The sequence below is a fragment of the Egretta garzetta genome, unplaced genomic scaffold (genome assembly GCF_000687185.1).
Source record: "Egretta garzetta isolate BGI_Z169 unplaced genomic scaffold, ASM68718v1 scaffold287, whole genome shotgun sequence".
NCBI lineage: Eukaryota > Metazoa > Chordata > Aves > Pelecaniformes > Ardeidae > Egretta > Egretta garzetta.
The window spans coordinates 11916736-11935205 of record NW_009260435.1 but is presented as its reverse complement, the minus strand read 5'-3'; the positions used below and the strand labels follow the sequence as shown (position 1 = coordinate 11935205).

Here is an 18470-nt window from a genome sequence, read left to right as displayed (position 1 = left end):
ACACTGACTTTAAGATAAACATTGGTGAATTTGAGTCAGAAAATGCTTGAATCTGATCCATTTACGACTGCATTTTTCTCTGTTAATTAAGGGCTTTATTCAGACCAAAATTCAATTTCCACATTTTTTGTCACTGAGACTTTTGGGACTCCTGTGGAGTATAATCCTAGAGCAGAAGCCAGAAGTCTCTTAGCAGTGCTCCCAGGGCAATCGGACTCAAGGCTTTGGCAACACCCTCGAAGTAGCACTGAACAAAGAGTCACACCCCCCTCACACACCCAAGCGAGGAATGTGACCCACATCACGACAGCTAGCAAGATGCTGGGGAGGAATGTGTGCACAGGGGGCCCAAGGGCCCGCACTGCTTAGGCTGGGTCAATCTGCAAGTCCTGGTTATCTGTATGCCACCCCAGTCCCTCCACTCCTTTCCTGCAAAGGCAAGGGGCCACAAAGGTATTAGAGCATCCAGTGCTTTACCTGGGGGAAGAGGAATTGATAATTTTTATATTACTGAATTTTTGTGTTACCATCTTCACTGGAAAAGTCAAACAGAGATCCTCTCTACTTGCTAAAAGGCTCATTAACAGTCCTGTGGGACTTTGGGTGTTCCCCCATCTGTTGGGGCCAAATTCCTATTTAGGCATTACATTTAAATTCCTCCAATCGTTTTTAATGACTACGATATTATTCACTCCTTGCCTTGGCGTGTTGGGTGGTGTTACAGTATTTCATCTCAGAAATTTTTGTGGTTGGTGAAATCATTATTACAGCCATGTGTCTATCTGTTTGTAGATCTCTGGAGTAGAGATTGGATATAGTCCTGTGATGCCATTATTTCTAGCTGGATTCTCCCTGTTGGGAGAGCAACTGGGAGATTGTAGATGGCCATGACAGGCAGTTGTCATTGATCACTCTAGACAATAACCTCCCTTGCAGCTCTGTTTTGCTCGTTCTTCTTGTAGGTATTATGGAAAAAAGCGAGCTGTTTTTAAGCTCAGCTGGACTCCAGGTTCCTAGAAGATGAGAGCACTGCTAAGTAGATACAGCTGCATTATTAAGACAGTCACTGGAAACCAGGGGGAAAGTAACTACACATCACAGGCGGGCTACTGGTGGTAATTAATGAGCAATTGGGGCTGGCATAGGCTGTTATTCACATGACTGTCAATAACATAAACTCCTAGCTGTGGAAGAAACCCTTCGAGTTCCTTTTTTTCATGTATGTAGCTAATGACCAGGTATAAGAAGGTATTCATTGGGGTTTTTTTCTGCAGACTGAAAATTTTTATGCATTACATCTATGATGATGGTTTAATATATGGATTGAGATTTGTTAGTGAAGAAAATCATTATACGGACTTTTATTTTAAAATAGCTGACAAAATCTAAGGGAAATTATGGACATTGACTTCTGCAGTAGATATTTCAATTACTGTCTAGAAATCTGTTGAAACTTCAGAACATTCACTTAGTGGAGAAAGCCAGGAAAGGTAAATTTTGTTGCCTGCAGTCATCCTGCTTTGAGTTATAATCCTGTCAGATTGCATTAGTTAAGCAGTGCCTAGCTGCTCAATGGTTTTATATGGGGGATTTCCAAGAAAAACCCACGTGCGGTAAGAAGGATGGGCAATTCAGTAGGTGCTACACTTCCCTTTGAGTCAGTATTGAACCATTGCCTCAGTATGGTGCCAGGAGACATGCTGCTGGAGATACCATGAGACTTAACAGTTAAGCTCCTGATCAGTATGGTCATTACAGGTCCAATGACAGTTTTGTTAATTCTAGTGCGCAAAATTCAAACTGGAGAGGTTATGGTTTACTTACAGTTAGTAAATCCCCTCTACATTTTAAGATTTTCATCCATCATTATTAAGCAGTAAAACAAACTCTCTGGCTTTTTGCAGTTCACAGATACAATATTTTCTTAGGTTCTGTTTCACTTGTGTTTGTAAGATGCCTAACAAATGATCTTGATTCAAGACTGCTGATTATGCCCCTAGTACATAAGTTAGGAGGGCTCTCAGACCACACTGAACTTGATCATTAATGCCAATTATAAAATAACTATCCTTGTGCCAGAATTAATTTAGCTAACCTGCCCCCACTTCTCTTTCTGCCCTGAAGATATTGATGAATGCAGCACCATTCCTGGAATTTGTGATGGAGGAGAGTGTTCAAACACAGTCAGCAGTTACTTCTGCAAGTGTCCTCCAGGGTTTTATACAGCTCCTGATGGCTTAAAGTGCATAGGTGAGTAGAATCATGTAAATAGTAAGACAGTGGGTGTCATGAACATTCAGGAATATCTAAAATGGGTAACAGTGTACCAGAAATGTATTTCAATTTGTGATCTTGAAATCCTTTTACATGGAAATACATCATATGCCTATATATGTATTCTGAAATTAGTTTTCCATTTGCAGGATGTGTTTCCTCTTTCCCTCTTTGTTGTGACCTTCCCTTTCATTTTTCTTACTACAGTTTTTCTGTTACACCATATTTCTTGCCTTAAAATAGGCAGAACTCGTTTAACACGTCTCCTTGATATTCTTGCTCTCATGTTTGTCTTTGATTTAGTCCATGTTATATTCAACAGTCATTTAGAAAAGCAAATATACTTGAGAAAGAAGCTAATCGGCCCAAACAGCTTTTTTTTTTTTTTTTTTCCTTTTTCCAAGTGTTATGACCTTAATGCAGATATTTTTCATTAAAGAAAATAGTGTGAGTGATAAGAGGGCTGTGGGACATCTGTATCTGCTTTCATGATGTTGATGATTTGGTAGTGCTGTTCTTTCAGGCTTTCACAGTGGCAGAGCAGAACCTGTCTTTCAAAGGCCAGACCAGGAACCAGAGGACTGTGTGAATTAAATGACAGCCACTGCAGCACCAAAGCCACGAAAGAGTAGTGTTAGCACTTAGTGCTTCTGGGAAGCATACAGCCTGCTCTGAGGCAGGTCAAGTATTCAATTAATGGGTTTTTTCCTCATTTTTACACAGTAATTTCTTTTTTCATTGTCAGTGCTGAATTTTGAGCAATTATTGTCATCTGAGAATCAAATGAAAGGTTTATTTCCTCAGTTTTGGCTTGTTTATTTAAAGGCTCATATACAGTGACAGCACGGGTTCAGGAGAGCACCCTGTGTTTAGTACCTTTGGTAGGAAATAATTTGAGAAAAAATTGAAAAAAATAATTTCACAGACAAAAGTAGTTTGAGTTATGATTAATTTTGAATGGTGCCATTCTATTTCTGCAGGTTGTGTGAAATGAACTATATTTCTTCCATTATCAAGAACAGCATTTTGGTAGATTGGATCCATACTGTATACTGAAAATGCTAGTGGGAGTTGCTTTTATTGCTTCAGATTAATAGCTCCTAAATGACTGTGGATCATTAAATTGTTGATTGCTGCTTGTACTTAGTATTTATGAAGGAGATTCACCTTTCTGTAACAAAAAATTTCTGGAGATGCACAACTTCCATCTGCTTTTTACTTTTTATAGTCATTGTTCAGTCAGCAGTGCCCAACATTCACACCCATGTTATATTCCTGCAGTTTTCCAGCCTTGTTTTACCCACTGTATTTGTAGGCTGACATAGTTCAGCTAAAGAATTGGGTATTTAAATGATGACAGGCTGTGTCAAGTAATATGCCAGACTATGAGCCGTCATTAAAATTTTGGCTTTGTGTTCAAGGCAAAACGTGCTAAATGGGAAGCACTATTAATTATCTGCAGATATTTTGGATTCATGTCTAATATGCAGACTGCATACTTGCCATATTAACAAGGACAGAGCCCAAATCTGTATTTGAGCTGGGCAAAACATGTAATCTTGATTTAATTACAACATGCCTGTCTTAAGTGAAAACTGTTAGCTGAACGTGTCTGTTCTGTTAGAGATGAGGAAGTGCTTCTGAGAAATGTATCCCTTGTGGGACTCAAACTGAGTAGCACTAGAGCCAAACATCCAAAGGAAGAACCGGGAGTCCCATTATTACAAACCTTAAAAATTAGAATAGACAAAGCAAAGATAATATCTCTTAGAGCTGAAGAGCAGAAACAAGAGCAGGCCATCTCAACCCAAGTATGTGAAGACTGCTATGAAAAAAGCTGCTAGCCCATACGTTCAGCTGGCATAAATTTGTTTGGCCAGTGTTACTTTTTGAAGGCTTTTTCTTTTTCTTCTTCTCTTTCTTTTTTTTTTTTTTAAAGAGGCATATTTTACATGAAAGTTTTTTTCATGGTGATTTTTTGTCATTTCAAAATACTGTGTTTTTTAGTGAAAAATAAAATATTAAAAGCTGCAACAGTAAAAACAGTTGTTTGCTGCTGTTCTTGCCCTTATTTGTGTGGTTTAGCATTTGGAACAGAAAGTGAAAGAGGAAAAAAAGAAAAAAATAATCCCTTCTGATTAGGAGTACGTAGAGATTTGGCATTTTTCTCATGGAAAGATTTGGCATTTTTCTTACAAATTTACTGCCTTTTTTGAAAATTATGTGGCTTTTGGATAAGCTCTTAACACCTGTAGATAGACAAAATTGTTTCCTGTGTGTTTACCTTTTTATGGCACATTGTGTGCTTGCACAGATCCCATGTAGATGCTTTTCCCACTTCTGCTCAATTCTGCTTTAAAATGTTTCAAAACTTTGTACTGACCAAAACTGAGAAGGATGAATTACAAAAGATGATGGTAGGGTCTTAGAGGACTTCCCTCCTTGCCACCCACCCCACCATCACACAAAGCAGCTGAATATCTCTCCACCCCATATGAGGACCAAAATTGTAACAGATAAAGCAGGGAACAGTTTGCACCAGAGCTTTATTTGGTTTTTAAAATGGTAGATTAAGGAGTGTACGTGTTTGGCAGTTTAGTTGGGTACCAGGAGAAAATGGAGGACCAGTAATAGCACTGAGCATTTTTTTTTTTTTCTCTGCTTCAGATTTCCATTATATGCTAATACAAGTGAACTAACTAAAGTTTGGAAGCAAAGGCCAACTGGCTCTTTTAGCTGTACTGCCAGTAATATCCGTGTTCAGGGTTCTAGCTAATAAAAGGCAGAACCATCACAGACTCTCCCAACATATCACTATGTATCAATTTCCTCAAAATAATAAGAAACTTCCCTGCCTTTTTTTATATCTGCTGGAATAGCTAGTAAACTCTGGAAAGCACTGTTACTAGACAGATGAATCCACCATGCCCTAGATAACCGAGATACTATTTCTTTAGGGATGGTGTCTGCTGTTGTAAGGTTACATCTGTAACTTCTTCCTCTGCATTTTGACAGCAAATGTTCATATATTTTAGAAACAAACTTGGTTTATTGTGCAGCATCAAGTCACACCACAGCTTTGAGTTTGACATGATGTGACATATTGTGAAATAATTGCTCAGAGCTTCATATTGTATCACAAGACTTTATTTTTTTTTTTTTTTTTTTTAAGTTTTCCTCCCATCCACGTTTTCTCTCCCTTCTCCAAGCTAGGGGATCTCTGTGCAATGTTGTTAGAGCTGAGTGTATGAAATCTGGGTACAGGACGTTCTTTGTACAGCACGTGCTTACCCTTTTCAGACAGGAAGCCAGCACATCTCCGTAAACAATGTGATGGCACCAGTTAAAGCTGTGTTGCTTTTTCTTGCCTGCAAGCCTATATCTTGTCAAATCACTACATAGTTCAGCTGGGGAAGCCATGACTAATGAAAAACGAATTAATGCTTTGAGAGCTGCAGTGCGCTGAGTTTATTGCTGTACATCAGTGGCTTTCAAATCAGAGCTTAAACAGAATTGACCTGGTACTATCTTTAACAGAGATAACACTGCAATTTTTCTTTGGGGGCACAGAAGCATGTTTTATTATATACTGAATACATATTTCTATTCTATTTTTGCCTCCATTAATTCATTGCTGTTCCATATTTCACTTCAACTTTCTCACAGAAGGTGTTAACACCTGAATCCAAAGCAGCCCCAATATTATCTAGCTTTTTCTGGTTTTCTGCCTTTCGTTTTCTGATTGTTGTAATGTTGCAAGTGCAATGTCATCGATAATGTAATCAAGTGAAAAAAATGGGACCTTTCTGTTTTGTGAAAGTCACGTTCCTCATTGGACTGATGATTACATATCCATTTCTTTTTCTCGGTAGATGTGCGTCCTGGATACTGCTTCTCTTCTCTGACCACCGGGCGTTGCGGCAATCAGCTCCCCCAGCCTTTGTCCAAAATGCAGTGTTGCTGTGACAGCGGCCGATGCTGGTCTTCTGGTGCAGCCACTGCTCCTGAAATGTGCCCGATCAGATCCACCGGTATGAATCCACCTGTATTCTTACACGCGTGGTTGAACACTGAATTAGGCAGTGATTTTCTTTAATCAGTAATGTTTTCATTAAAGAACTACACAGAGCCATTGAGGCTGGAGGGCAGCTTGGGATAGTTTAGTCCAACCCCCCTGCTCAAAGCACAGCTTCCTATGGCAAGGTTGCTCAGGAGCCCCAGGAGGCTAGGGCAAGCAGACATAAACAAAGGATTTTACCTGTTGCTAATTAAGGTTTTGTAGCCTCATTATTCCGACCTTACCTGATCCAGATTTTGTTTTCAACATCCTCTTCAGGCTCAAGTTACTTCCTCCAGAGCCTTCTAATAGATACCTATTCCCTCTGCAGTTTCATTCTCATTGGAAAATTTGGCTTTCTTTCCTCTTATGTCTAGCTTTCTGAGGTGCCTCAGAATTTATTTCCTGAAGTTTGACACACAACATGATTTCTGTCTGCTACCAAAATGTGCTGTACTTTATCGCCTCCCTGTGTATTGAGATCCCCAGATAATGTGAGATTTGAATTTAGAGAAGATGGGTGAGCAGATTGTGAAACTAAGGAGTGAGGGAGTAGAGGAAGGATGGTTTTGAGATTGTTTAGGACTGGAGACCTAATGAAATGCTTTAGAAAAGAAGAATACAAAACGCTTAAGGATTGATGGGAGGAGCTCAAGGGAGGTGCAGTGTTTAGGGAGGAGTGGGGGTCATAACACTACTGTAACTGAAGAAATTGTCAGAGGCCATGTGTGGGAGTGTTTATTATTCTTGTTTTTAATCCTTTGAGTGAAACTGCGTAATACTGGAGCAGAGATCTATGATCAGAACTCTTGGAAGGCTCTTCCCGGTTCTGTCACTATCTCATTAATAATATTTAAACATGTTAAATGTCCAAGACTGGCTAGAATAATGCTAACAAATTAGTGTCATCTATTGATACTTGTCTGACATAGGAAGACAAGGAGAAAGCTATCAGTCTTAACACAGTCCCTGTTTTCTTTACATACTTTCTAATTATTCATATCTAACTGATGAATAAACTGGGTGGAAAAGTGAAGTAATTTAGCCAAGGCTGCAGTCCGAGACAAGATGGAGAAGGAGCTAGAACCCAGGATTTCTTGACTCATAAATCCATGCAAGGTCTTCCAGATCATGGTTACATGCCACTTTTTTTTTCTTTTTTTCTTTTTTTTTCTTTTCTGACTTGGAATATAAATTAAGACTATAAATTACTCTTTTCAAAAGTGCTTTGAAATTCTTTGAAAGGCCTTACATGTATGTAAGGTACTGCTGTCATTATTTAATCAAGTTCAGTTATTCCTTAGTGTATCCTGATAAAGCAAGATGAGGAATTTGAAACTGTCAGTGGCCCAAAGTCTCTCTAACTCTGAAATGGGAATTTGCTGAAATATAAAGTGGAGCACTAGATGCCTAATGTAACCAAGCAGTTTCATTCTCAGTGTGAACATCAGACCCAGATGTTACTATAAAATAGGCTGTTTATTGCTAGAAATTATACATGGAGATTAAAGTTGCAATAAAAAAAGGCTTGCACTGTGTTTCTTTGCATAACACTATAATAATTGTTTATGTGGAATGACAAGATTTACCATTGACGCTATAAATACTTTGAAAGTGGTATCTCAGGCATCTGGCTGTGTGTGTGTCCAATTCTCACCTCAGCAGTCCCTGCATGTGTGCTAATTCAATGGGCAGCCCCAAGGCTGTGACTTTTTTTTACATGGAAGGCCTAGGCTCCTGGTGGATTGGCTTTGGAAAATTGGGTATTATCAGTCTAGAGTAAAAAAGAAATACAGTATTGTTTCTTCCACAAAGACCGATCAGTGGGTTGTAGAGAATGTGTGATTAGAAAATTGACTATTAAAGCCACCATCATTAGCAAACATATGCATATTGGAATTTGTGTATGTGCATACGCAGGCACTGTTTCTTCTGAATCTCTCTGTTTTATCACAGGTAGACCACTGATTGAGAGTAGATTCATCTTACATATGAATAGGCAAATAGAAAGTTAGGGAAAAAACTAAATAAACAAAATACAATACATAATACAATAAAATCTTCTTGGGAATGATTTAAAGATTAAAATCACTCTAAGGAACAACAGAGGGAAATGCAGTGACATGTGAAACAAACTGATCACCTAAGAGCATTAAAATAAATGCAAAGATCATGATCAGGAAAAACAGAACTTCAGGCTACCATGTTTATTTAACAAATCCTCAGTGATTCAGGGAGAGCTTCTAATGTGTTTTACAGGTGGAAATAGAAGTGAAATGAAAGTGTTGAAGGCTGAAATATCCAGCTTAGTTCTCCCAACACTGAATTTATTTTTCAGTACTCGTTTTTTATATTGTTTCAGGAATTCATGCATCTCTGTAGCATTTTGTTTTCATTATATAGTTCCTCTCCCCTGTTGTGCCATAAACTTTAGAATGTTGAAGTTCAAAGATATTGGCTGCACAAACAGTTATTTGTGTACACACGAATTGTGGACATGAATTAGGTCAGCTGGAAATGTGGTCTTTAATTGTGATACTCTGCGTGCATTCCTTGGATCGCAAGTTCCAAACTCACACTTCCCAAAGACAAAAGGGCAGGAGGAAAAGTGGGGCAGTAGGGCAGATGCCACTAATAGAGATAAACAATAGGAGAATGCATAACACAGCATAGACTGTGCTTACAGCAAAATAGATCATTTTCCCATCGTCTGGGGAAGGATGAACTCCGTGTGGATCTGACTGGGTTTCTCTTTGTCTACGCTCCTTAGACTGCACCTCATTTGGTTTCTGCTTTTATTGGCAACTTCATTTTCACAGGGAAATAGTGTTAGTGTATTCATTCTCTAATTGGTTTTGCCTCATTGCTTATATTTATATTTCTTTGTTTTAGGAGGTTAACTTTTAAGAAATCCAGTTGAAACTGGGCTTTTTTCCCTGTTAAGTATTTTTCTAACTCTGTGGCAAGCTTGTATTAAATTAACTTGGGATCAAGTCCAAAAGTCCTTCTTTAGGTAAACTTCCCACTGAGTTCATCAAAGATTTAGCCTGAAAGATGACTATGTAGATTAAGATCAGGTCCCCACCTCACTGCTCAATTTCATATCCAGAATGTCAGTTATGCTATCTTTTTACTAGCAGTCTTCTGACAAGTAGTATTGATATCCTCCTATGGATTAATGACTCCATTTACAGAACAAACCTTGTTACGATGAAGAAAACATATAAACTCAGATTTTCCAGATTATTTAAGGTTTGTTAATGCTAATCTGAAACACTGTGAAAAGTGGGAGAGTTGGATTAAATGGAAAGGCTACGACAGTATAAAACAGCATTCATGTTTTCATGTTTCAGATGAGTACCGCAAGTTGTGCACAGTAGCTGCTCTGCTGCCAGCAAGACCTGACCTTCCTCCAGGCCGTCCTGATGTCATCCCTCCACCACTCCTTCCCGGTGTTTACCCCCCTCAACAGCCAGAAATTGTCTATCCATCTCGGGCTCCACCACCTCATGGTAAGAAAGAAATAACAACCTTTCCCTGCACCATTTGCATTTAATTTCTTTAAAAACATGCATTTCTCAGGAGCAATGTGCTCCCTTCAGCTGTTGGTATCTTTTGCTTACTCTATGTAGATGTATAGTGTTTGGATATCCTTCTAATCATAGCCTGATTACCATGTATCTTACAGCAAGTGTACCTCATTGATAGTGTTTTCCTTCTTAAGACAGGATTCAAAAATTAGATCCTTGCTGTCTATACTGAGGCGCATGTATTGTAGTAGTTATATTACTGTTATTTTAAGGATATTGTGAGCTTTGCTGCATGTCAACACTGAGGAACGTGAATAGCTCTTTGGCTAGGTTGTGATAGTTACTTATGTTAAAGAGCTTGGCTGGGAGAAAGCAGCTCCTTTCAGGTTGTTTTCCTCACTCTTGCTTGGCCAGGTAGGAAGTGTACTGATAAAAGTACTGGTTTGCTGGACACTGAGGCTGACCCAACACAAAGGAAGAACTTTTTCAGTGATACGCATAGATAGGTTAGGTTTCTTAGGCAAGGAGGAAGCCAGAGCAGAATACCAATATACTGCTTATTCTGTCCCTTGCCCAGGGAATTTACTACATGCCCATATAGTCTGCAGTAGGCATGTGCCACCTGAAATCACTTGGCATAGCCACATACTCTTGCATGTAAACACAAGCTCCTTTTGCCCATGCTCTGTGCAGATGCGAGCAGGCTCTGCTTGCACTGGCACCAGCTGAAACTATTTAGTCTTGGTTCAGCACCAAGCTGAGCTAATAAGCCTGAGAGGCAAAAAACTCAGGCCTGACACTGTGCTGACGTAGCTGCACAGCTTCTGTGCAGCAGGGCAGGGGAGCACAGACGGAGCCAGCTCACTCCTGCCTGCCAAAGACCATATAGGCATACCTTCCAGGGTTATCCCTGCCCTCCTCTCACTCTGCTGTCTATGAAAATGGAGATAACTGAACCAGCCCGCCTGCTCTTTGCTGCTGTAGGCTTTTAGTAGAGTCCCTGCAGTGCTATGTACCCACTTTACCATTAGGTATGAGCAGACTTTGTCTTCTTTTGTCCTGCAAAAGCGGAAAACAGGATCAGACTTGCCACAATGAAAAAATCAGTGGTTGCTAGCTGCTTTCAGATGAATCTCTAAGAGTCAAAGTGCTGTTTTCTCTTTCCCAATGCTGATTTTACCATGTAATTCACATTGTGATGGAAGGTAAATGTTGACTTTTAATGGAAAATGCTGCACAAGTTGCAGATTACCAACAATAATTATGATGGACTACTAAAATAGTTTTCCAACTTTGTTATTTCAGTGATCTTGCCGGTGAACTTCACTGACTATTGCCAACTGTTCCGACATCTCTGTCTTAATGGGCGCTGTATTCCCACTCCTGGGAGCTACCGCTGCGAGTGCAACAAAGGATTCCAACTGGATGTTAGAGGGGAATGCATTGGTATGTGGTTTTCTGTAAATCACAGAGGGGAATTTTGTTTTAAAGAAAAAAAAATTCTTTTCCACACAATGTAATAACTCTTGAGTTCTTAAATAAAACAACCCCCCTCCAAAAAAAAAAAAAAACAAAACAAAACCCCCAAACAAACAGTAAATAGACTTCCAAGAACTAATTGCTTTCAACTGCAAACTTACATTTACAGCAGTTTTGTCTTTAAGACAGCATTTGGCAAATCTTGTTACTTGCTGCAAAATTATACAGAAGTAAAGATTTCTTATTTTACTAACCTGTGGCTATAATGTGTTTATTGGTGATTTAAATTGATCTCTTTAAAATTCTAGCACCTCTGTGAGTATGCAAATGACCTATTGTTAAAAAAAAACCCAGCAGTCATGATATCTGGCTTAGTAAGATTTCTAAGTCCTCTTTCAGCTCACCAGGAGTATCATGTCGGGCTCTTGAGCCCTTTAATTTTGGAACTCAGCCAGAGCTTGATGATAGGAGCAAGGATTAGCTGTCTCTTAACATGTAAGATTTTGCTTCTATCAAAATTGGTGTCTCCAGTGGGGCTGGGAATGTGGAGGTGTGGGATTAAGGCCTCTACCTCTTGCACATGTCTTGAGGAGTACTCCTTTTTCCCACGTCCTGCTTGGTTTAGAACATGGGATCCTTTTACTGGGAATTTAGTGGTGTCCCCTTTCCTTTCAGATTGAAGCACACGATTTCTCCAACTACAAAACAATAAAATACCCCTACAGACCTGAATACCTTTCAATCAATGTCTTAATAAAAATATATTGTCTGTGTTTTGCAGATGTTGATGAATGTGAGAAGAATCCATGCATCAGTGGAGACTGTGTGAACACCCAGGGATCCTACATATGTATCAGAGCACGCCAACTAGAACAGAGTGCCGAGGTAAATTATGGTTCTCCTGTCACATCTGTACTATTGTATACATACCAGGAGGGAAAATGGTTTTTAAGCAAAATTTAACAGATGTGTTAAATATGAGGATTTAAAAAAAATAAATCAGATATGGCAGTAAAAATTATTAACCTGCCTGAGCTGGATGTTCACAGACTGGGTTATGAAGAAAGACATTTTGTCTTGTGCTGGAAGTATCTTGGCACCATTTGTGGCTTTGAAGTGGAAGAGACATATTTTCTTTTTTTTTAATTATTGTGACATTTTTTCTTTTGCTTCTTGAGGATCTTAAGGACAATTAGACATCCCTTCTTCGGAGCAACCCTTTACCTATAAAAGACTGTTAAAAGACTAAGAGAGGTGGGGGGAAAGATAAGTCTTCCAGTGGGTAAATATGAGTACTGTGCCCGTGTGTCATCCCTGTTCGCTCTCAGAGAAGGAAATCAGCATAAATTACAGCAATGAAAACTTAAATAAGGTATGGAAAGGTAGTGAAGCACTGGGAAAGTCTAGGTGGGGAAGCTGTAGAATCCCCATTATTGGTGTTTTGAAGACTAGGCTCAACAATAGACCTGACGGTCTTCATTCTGTTTTCCTATGGGAGTGGGGAACATGTAGCTCCTCAGTGGTCAGCCCTCTGCCCCCCTCTGTGGCTCCCCAACTGTCCAGGGGTGAGAATTTAACTGTAAAAGTGGATGCAGTCCTTTATAGTTAAATCCTAATGAGAGAATTCTGGCAGGACAAGGAATGAGTGCTTTGATATTCCATAAGAAATGAAGCATCTGAATGAAACAGGGTGTGATGCTCAGAGTCCCAGCTTGTCTTAATATTTTGCTTTCTGCATTAAGAGGAGCGTTCCTTGAGCATGCACTCATTCTGAAGCAGAGAGTTTCTAAAAAACAGAAGAAAGCTCTCTGTATTAGTGTGTGATTATTTTTTTTTCCCTTCCCTTTGTGAGTGAGAAAGGTATTTGTGGTACAGAAGCTTACTCCAGTGCAGGAGGACACGCAGAGCCAGCACCACTGCTGCATGTTGTTCGAGTATTTGACCTAATTGCTGCCAAACAGCCATGTTGTGGAAGCATCTTCATAGTTCAGCTGACTAGTGGTGAAGGAGTGTTGAAGCAGAGTCTCAGCGGTGATGAATTTACTCATGAGTCATTTTTGTCACACGCTTTTAATTTGACTGATTCATTACACAAACACATGGTTGTCAGAAGCCCAGTAGCTTAATGGCATTAAAGTGTGGTCACTTAGCAGTTCCTCTGCAGTCTATGGGAATTGTGCTTGCTTGATAGGCAGTTCAGAAAATGCTATGATGAGCAGAATCTTAGTTTTCTTAAGGAATTTTTAGGACCAGTTTAGGGAAAAGAAAAAGGCTAGTGGGATGCATTTGGCAAAATATGCATATAGCACTGGTGCCTGCCAAAATCAGCATTTGCTGTAAAATTACTTCGCATGACTACTTTGTATGTTGAGGTTTTATTTTTTGCATACACGAATTTGTCTGTGCTGATACGCTTTTGCAAATGTATTCCTTACGTCCATTCTTGAAAAATGAAGTCTCCATAATGACCAGATGTTTATCTATTCCTTGCTCTGAGGTTCCAGGGGAGGGATTTTTTCACATGATGAGTCTGATAGGTGACTGATTAAACATTGCAGTTTGTTTTGCAAGCTGCTGATTCAACTGTTGTTAGGGATCCCTTATACTTGTAGTAGGAGTTTGGCTGAATGAATATGTTAGCTGGAGACATAGATGAATAAGGTTGTCACATTATGATTAGTGATCAATCAAAACAAAAAATGCTTTTTGATTGCGTAAGAGGGGATATAAAATGGACCTCAAAAATTTTTATGATGATTAGCTATGAATGTATCAGAGTCAAAGCTTTAATATCTAAGTGCTAACCATAATCTACCTGACATTCTTGAGAGGAGGAGGTTAGACCTTACATGGAGATGGCAGCGATTATCGACATTTCAGTGAAAGGGGAGCTTTGATTTTTGCAAGTTTCTCTGAGGGGGGGGGAAAGAAAAATCCACAAATGATATTTCATAATTTGAAAATTAGAAATGTAATAGGAACTAGTGGTGGGTCTCTTGTCACATGTGTGTGTGTAAAGAACAACAAGATTTTGTGTTCATTTTCTGCACCATTATTTAGATGGCATCAGGTGCATAAAAGTGTAAATCCTAATGAACTCTAAAAACTAAAAGGCCAGAAAAAAACTCGAGGTATTGTAGCATTTCTGCCTGTCCTAAGGAAGAGAGCTGGTGGAGTAGCTGAAGACAGGCTCAGGTACAACCAAGTGCCACAAAAGTGGGGGAAAAGGGACTGAGCAGAGAGAAAACTCACTTTTTATGCATTGCTGATAGATGACGTTTAGTTTTGAATTGAAGGGAGGTTTATCAAGCCTGTACGCTTTTGCTGGAAGTCAAGAGGGCTGCAAGCTGCCACTGCAGTGAGCTGTCACTTGAGCAGCTCTTGCTTCTGTTGGTCTGGTTGCTTACCTGCAAAACAGTTATTTTCAGGGATTTTTTAGCAGCTTCTCAGAACTACCGTGCTGCTAAGAAGGCAAATATAGGTTCACAGTTTTGAGAGGCATCAATTCCCACTCAGGTAGGTGTCTAGAGAGCAGGGCCGTTGAGGAGGACACCTTGTGCTCTGCTTCCTCAAGCGCAACAATGCAGTTCTGCTGAGAGGGCCTGGGGAAGGGCACCCCCCAGATATTTGGGAAGATGGCGTGGTTGCACGATAGATAGGTCTGCATGGGCTGCTTGAGATCTCTGTGAGCAGAGTCCCCTGTGTGCAGGAATCTCTGGGAGATGGTCCAGGCCTTGATGGAGAACACTGAGCAATCTGAAAAATGTCTAGACAGTCTGTCTCACCATCTCCTCTCCCCTCGTTTGGAGGAGAGGGAGAGCTGCCAGCCTCGTGTGATATCACTATTCAGGTCCTCCAAAGCACTTGCCAAGCACCTCCTGCAGAGAGAGGGAAATGAGGAGCTGATGTTTCAAATATAAAATAAGCAGGAGAAATATCTTCTGAGGTGAGAAAGTCTCAAACTTTCCTGTTGTCTTACAAAGCAGCAGCAAAAGACAAGTTCTACCCATCTTTCCTTTAGTAGTTAGCTATTGTTAAGTTAAACTTCAGTAAAAATGTTTTCATGTTGAACAAAAATGCAAAAAACAATTGAAGGGTCTGATTCTTGTTTGAGCAAGCTGCAGGGTAATTTCACTGAAATTCTTTCACAGCAACTTGAAATTTCAAGCTGATGAACATTTTCCACCCCCATAATGTTCAGTTATGGCAATAAAAATAAATAATTTTTCGGGTGAATATAGTTTCCCTGTAGGGTTAAAAACCTAGGGAAGGGGAAATAGGAAAAATTCCTCTTGAGTATAAAAAAAGAAAAAAACCCAAATGTTATTTTTGTTTTTGGTTGGCTTTCAGACATTGACGAATGTTTACAGAATGGTCGTATCTGTAATAATGGACGATGCATAAATACAGATGGCAGTTTTCACTGTGTGTGTAATGCTGGCTTTCAAGTGGCAGCTGATGGGAAAAACTGTGAAGGTAAGACTTTTCTGAAGTTACTCCCTATCAGTAATTACCATTGCAAGAGATTGTTCACGTTAATGAAAAAGAGAAGGACCTCTGGTGGGGGGGAAGGGAAGGAGCAAGGAATCAAATTTCTAAATACCTTTTGCTGTATCTGGGAGGGCAAGTAAACTGTCTTTTGCAGCCAGTTCTGGAACCTTGGCTTGGCAATCCTCAACGGGATGTCTGTCCAGCAGGAGAAATAGCACATACCACTATCGCAAAATGCAGTTTCTTTGATGGGAGTGGTACGTTTTAAAACGGCGCACAAGTCACATGCTGCCTGATTTTACTGTGTGTTTAACAGCATGCTTTATGGGATCTTACTGGGTGACTAGCAATGTGTTTTATGTAGATGCAGTCTGGTCTGACCCATAAAAACTGTTTTAAGAAAAATTTGTAAACATAATTGATGTGTTCCTACCTCCCAGACCTTTAGTAAAGGGGGGAAAAAGAAGAATGTTCTTTATCATGCTTCCCAAGGTCCTTGGGAGGGTTCCCAATGATCTATTCATACGTTAAAGGAATTTCAAGCACTGTTCTTAGAAACATTTTTGGCAGAATATTATCTCAGTGATTCAGCTCAAAGACTTAATGCCAAAATTCCTGGTTGGGATAGATACACGATTTTTTTTTTAAAAATCATAAATTATTTTTGTCTGACTTAGCCTGTAAGTAAAAAGAAAACACACTATGTCTAGAAGTGCAATTTCTGTCCAAGACAGCTGCAATATTAAGGAAAATAGCACGATTCCGAATATATTGTAATGTCATTATGATCCAGTGATTTTTATGTGCTAGTAGTGATTCTGTTAATCCTTGGTAGAGACAGACATTTTAAGACTCTGTTTTTCCCGACTCTTTTTAGATACAGTTTAGGACTATAAGCTGCTTTTTAAATATCTTATTATGGAACTGTATTGACTAAATATATTTGGAAATGAATATATTTTGGAAAAAAAATCTATTCTGATTTCTTCCTTTCCCACCAAATACCATGTGCTAATAGTAATAAGAACCAGGACATCGGCAGTCTGGTAAAACATTTTTAATTCCATTGCATATGTTGCCAGAATGTCTGTTGCATCCACTTATGAAACAGTTTCATCTCTGGCATTGTAATGCATTGAGTTTTGTTCTTAGGAATACACGTGCACACGCACTAATCAGTAAAGACCATGGCTTTGTGCCATACCTTAATGTAACTGTGTATAGTCCTTTAGATGAAACCGGTAAATAGTGCTGATTTTTTTGGATGTAACATCCAAAACTGAGTGCGTTTGTGCCAGGACAAAATAAAGACTAAGACGATATAAAAGCTTACTCAAATCAAGCACAGAATTCTCTGTACTTGCTTTTTTGTGTGTGTGTGTGTGTGTGAGTAACTGTGCAGGGTTTAGAATAGCAGTGTCTGGGACCTCCACCTTTTCCTATTTGAATCCTTTGTACTATGCCATTAGATCAGAGGGGGAATAATGCTAGTATGAAGCTATGGTTAGTAAAGTACCCTCCTATGTGACCTGTTATGCTGCATCCAGGAAAGAGGTATGTTTTATTTTAAATGGAAGTTGATGATGAAAGTGCCCACAAAATGCATGCTTGAGCAATATGCTGGGAAGTATCCCACATCATAAATCTTAGACTCATCCAATGGAGGTTACAAACATTTTCACTCCAAACACAAATGCCCACTCCTCCCCTTTCAGGTGTTCTTACTAACATAAAATTGTGTTTACCATTCCAAATGGGAGGCTGCTTCTAACCTGTCTTCTGTTTACATCAGGACTGCAAACCCTCTTCCCACTTCCAACTTACATACCTTTCCCACTTTTTTAAGGTTTCTACCAACTGGCAGTTCTTAAGCTGTCCAGTTTCTCATCTGTTTTTCATTATCTTTGCTCTTTTTGGATGCATAACTTCATATGTTAATGATTCATTATGAAAAAAACAGCGTCATTGCTTTGACACATCCTCTAGGACAGTGCAGTACGTCCCACTGAATGTTTCTGATTATCATATACCTCTGACAACTTGGATATAACTAGTAAGAGTTCTTTTACTTAAAGGTTATGAGCATTACGTTTATTATGTATATTTTCAGATATGGATGAATGCAGCATAAGGAACATGTGCCTCAATGGGATGTGCATCAATGAAGATGGCAGTTTTAAATGCATTTGTAAACCAGGGTTCCAGTTAGCATCTGATGGACGCTATTGCAGAGGTGAGCACAATAAATATGGGTTCCCAAAGCTTGTGAGTCGTATCCCCTTGGTAGCTTCAAGAATCGCCTTAGTTCCTTACAGTGATCCTTGAGGACAAGAAATACTGGGCAGAATTCTTGTCAGATATGCTTTTTTAATCAGCTAGAATGATTTGTCGTTGTGCAAGACTGTATTCAGTCTTTTCCACAGTGTTGAGCAACTACCATAACTAGCCAGTGGGAAATACTCTTTGATCAAGGACTCTGTGATTTGACCTAGTTAAACTCCAGGTTTTTTTGTCTATGAAGTCTTTGGCAGTTTGGCTCCAGTATATCTCACTTTTTGTGTTTGGCCTTTTAAAGTTTTCTGCCTTTGGCCACCCAAACATCCTGGCTCATTGCCTTCTTTGGGCTTTATTCCCATTCC

The 18470-nt window shown here is 39.4% G+C and overlaps 1 protein-coding gene across 1 annotated transcript in view; it reads left to right on the top strand.

Moving 5' to 3' along the window:
* Positions 1–18470, top strand: part of FBN1 (fibrillin 1) — a 145469-nt gene that overhangs the window by 50813 nt on the left and 76186 nt on the right. The window contains 8 exon segments of the mRNA XM_009644016.2: positions 2125–2250; positions 6147–6305; positions 9685–9843; positions 11167–11307; positions 12122–12190; positions 12193–12225; positions 15691–15816; positions 17942–18064. Coding sequence (XP_009642311.2) covers positions 2125–2250; positions 6147–6305; positions 9685–9843; positions 11167–11307; positions 12122–12190; positions 12193–12225; positions 15691–15816; positions 17942–18064 — 936 coding nt within the window.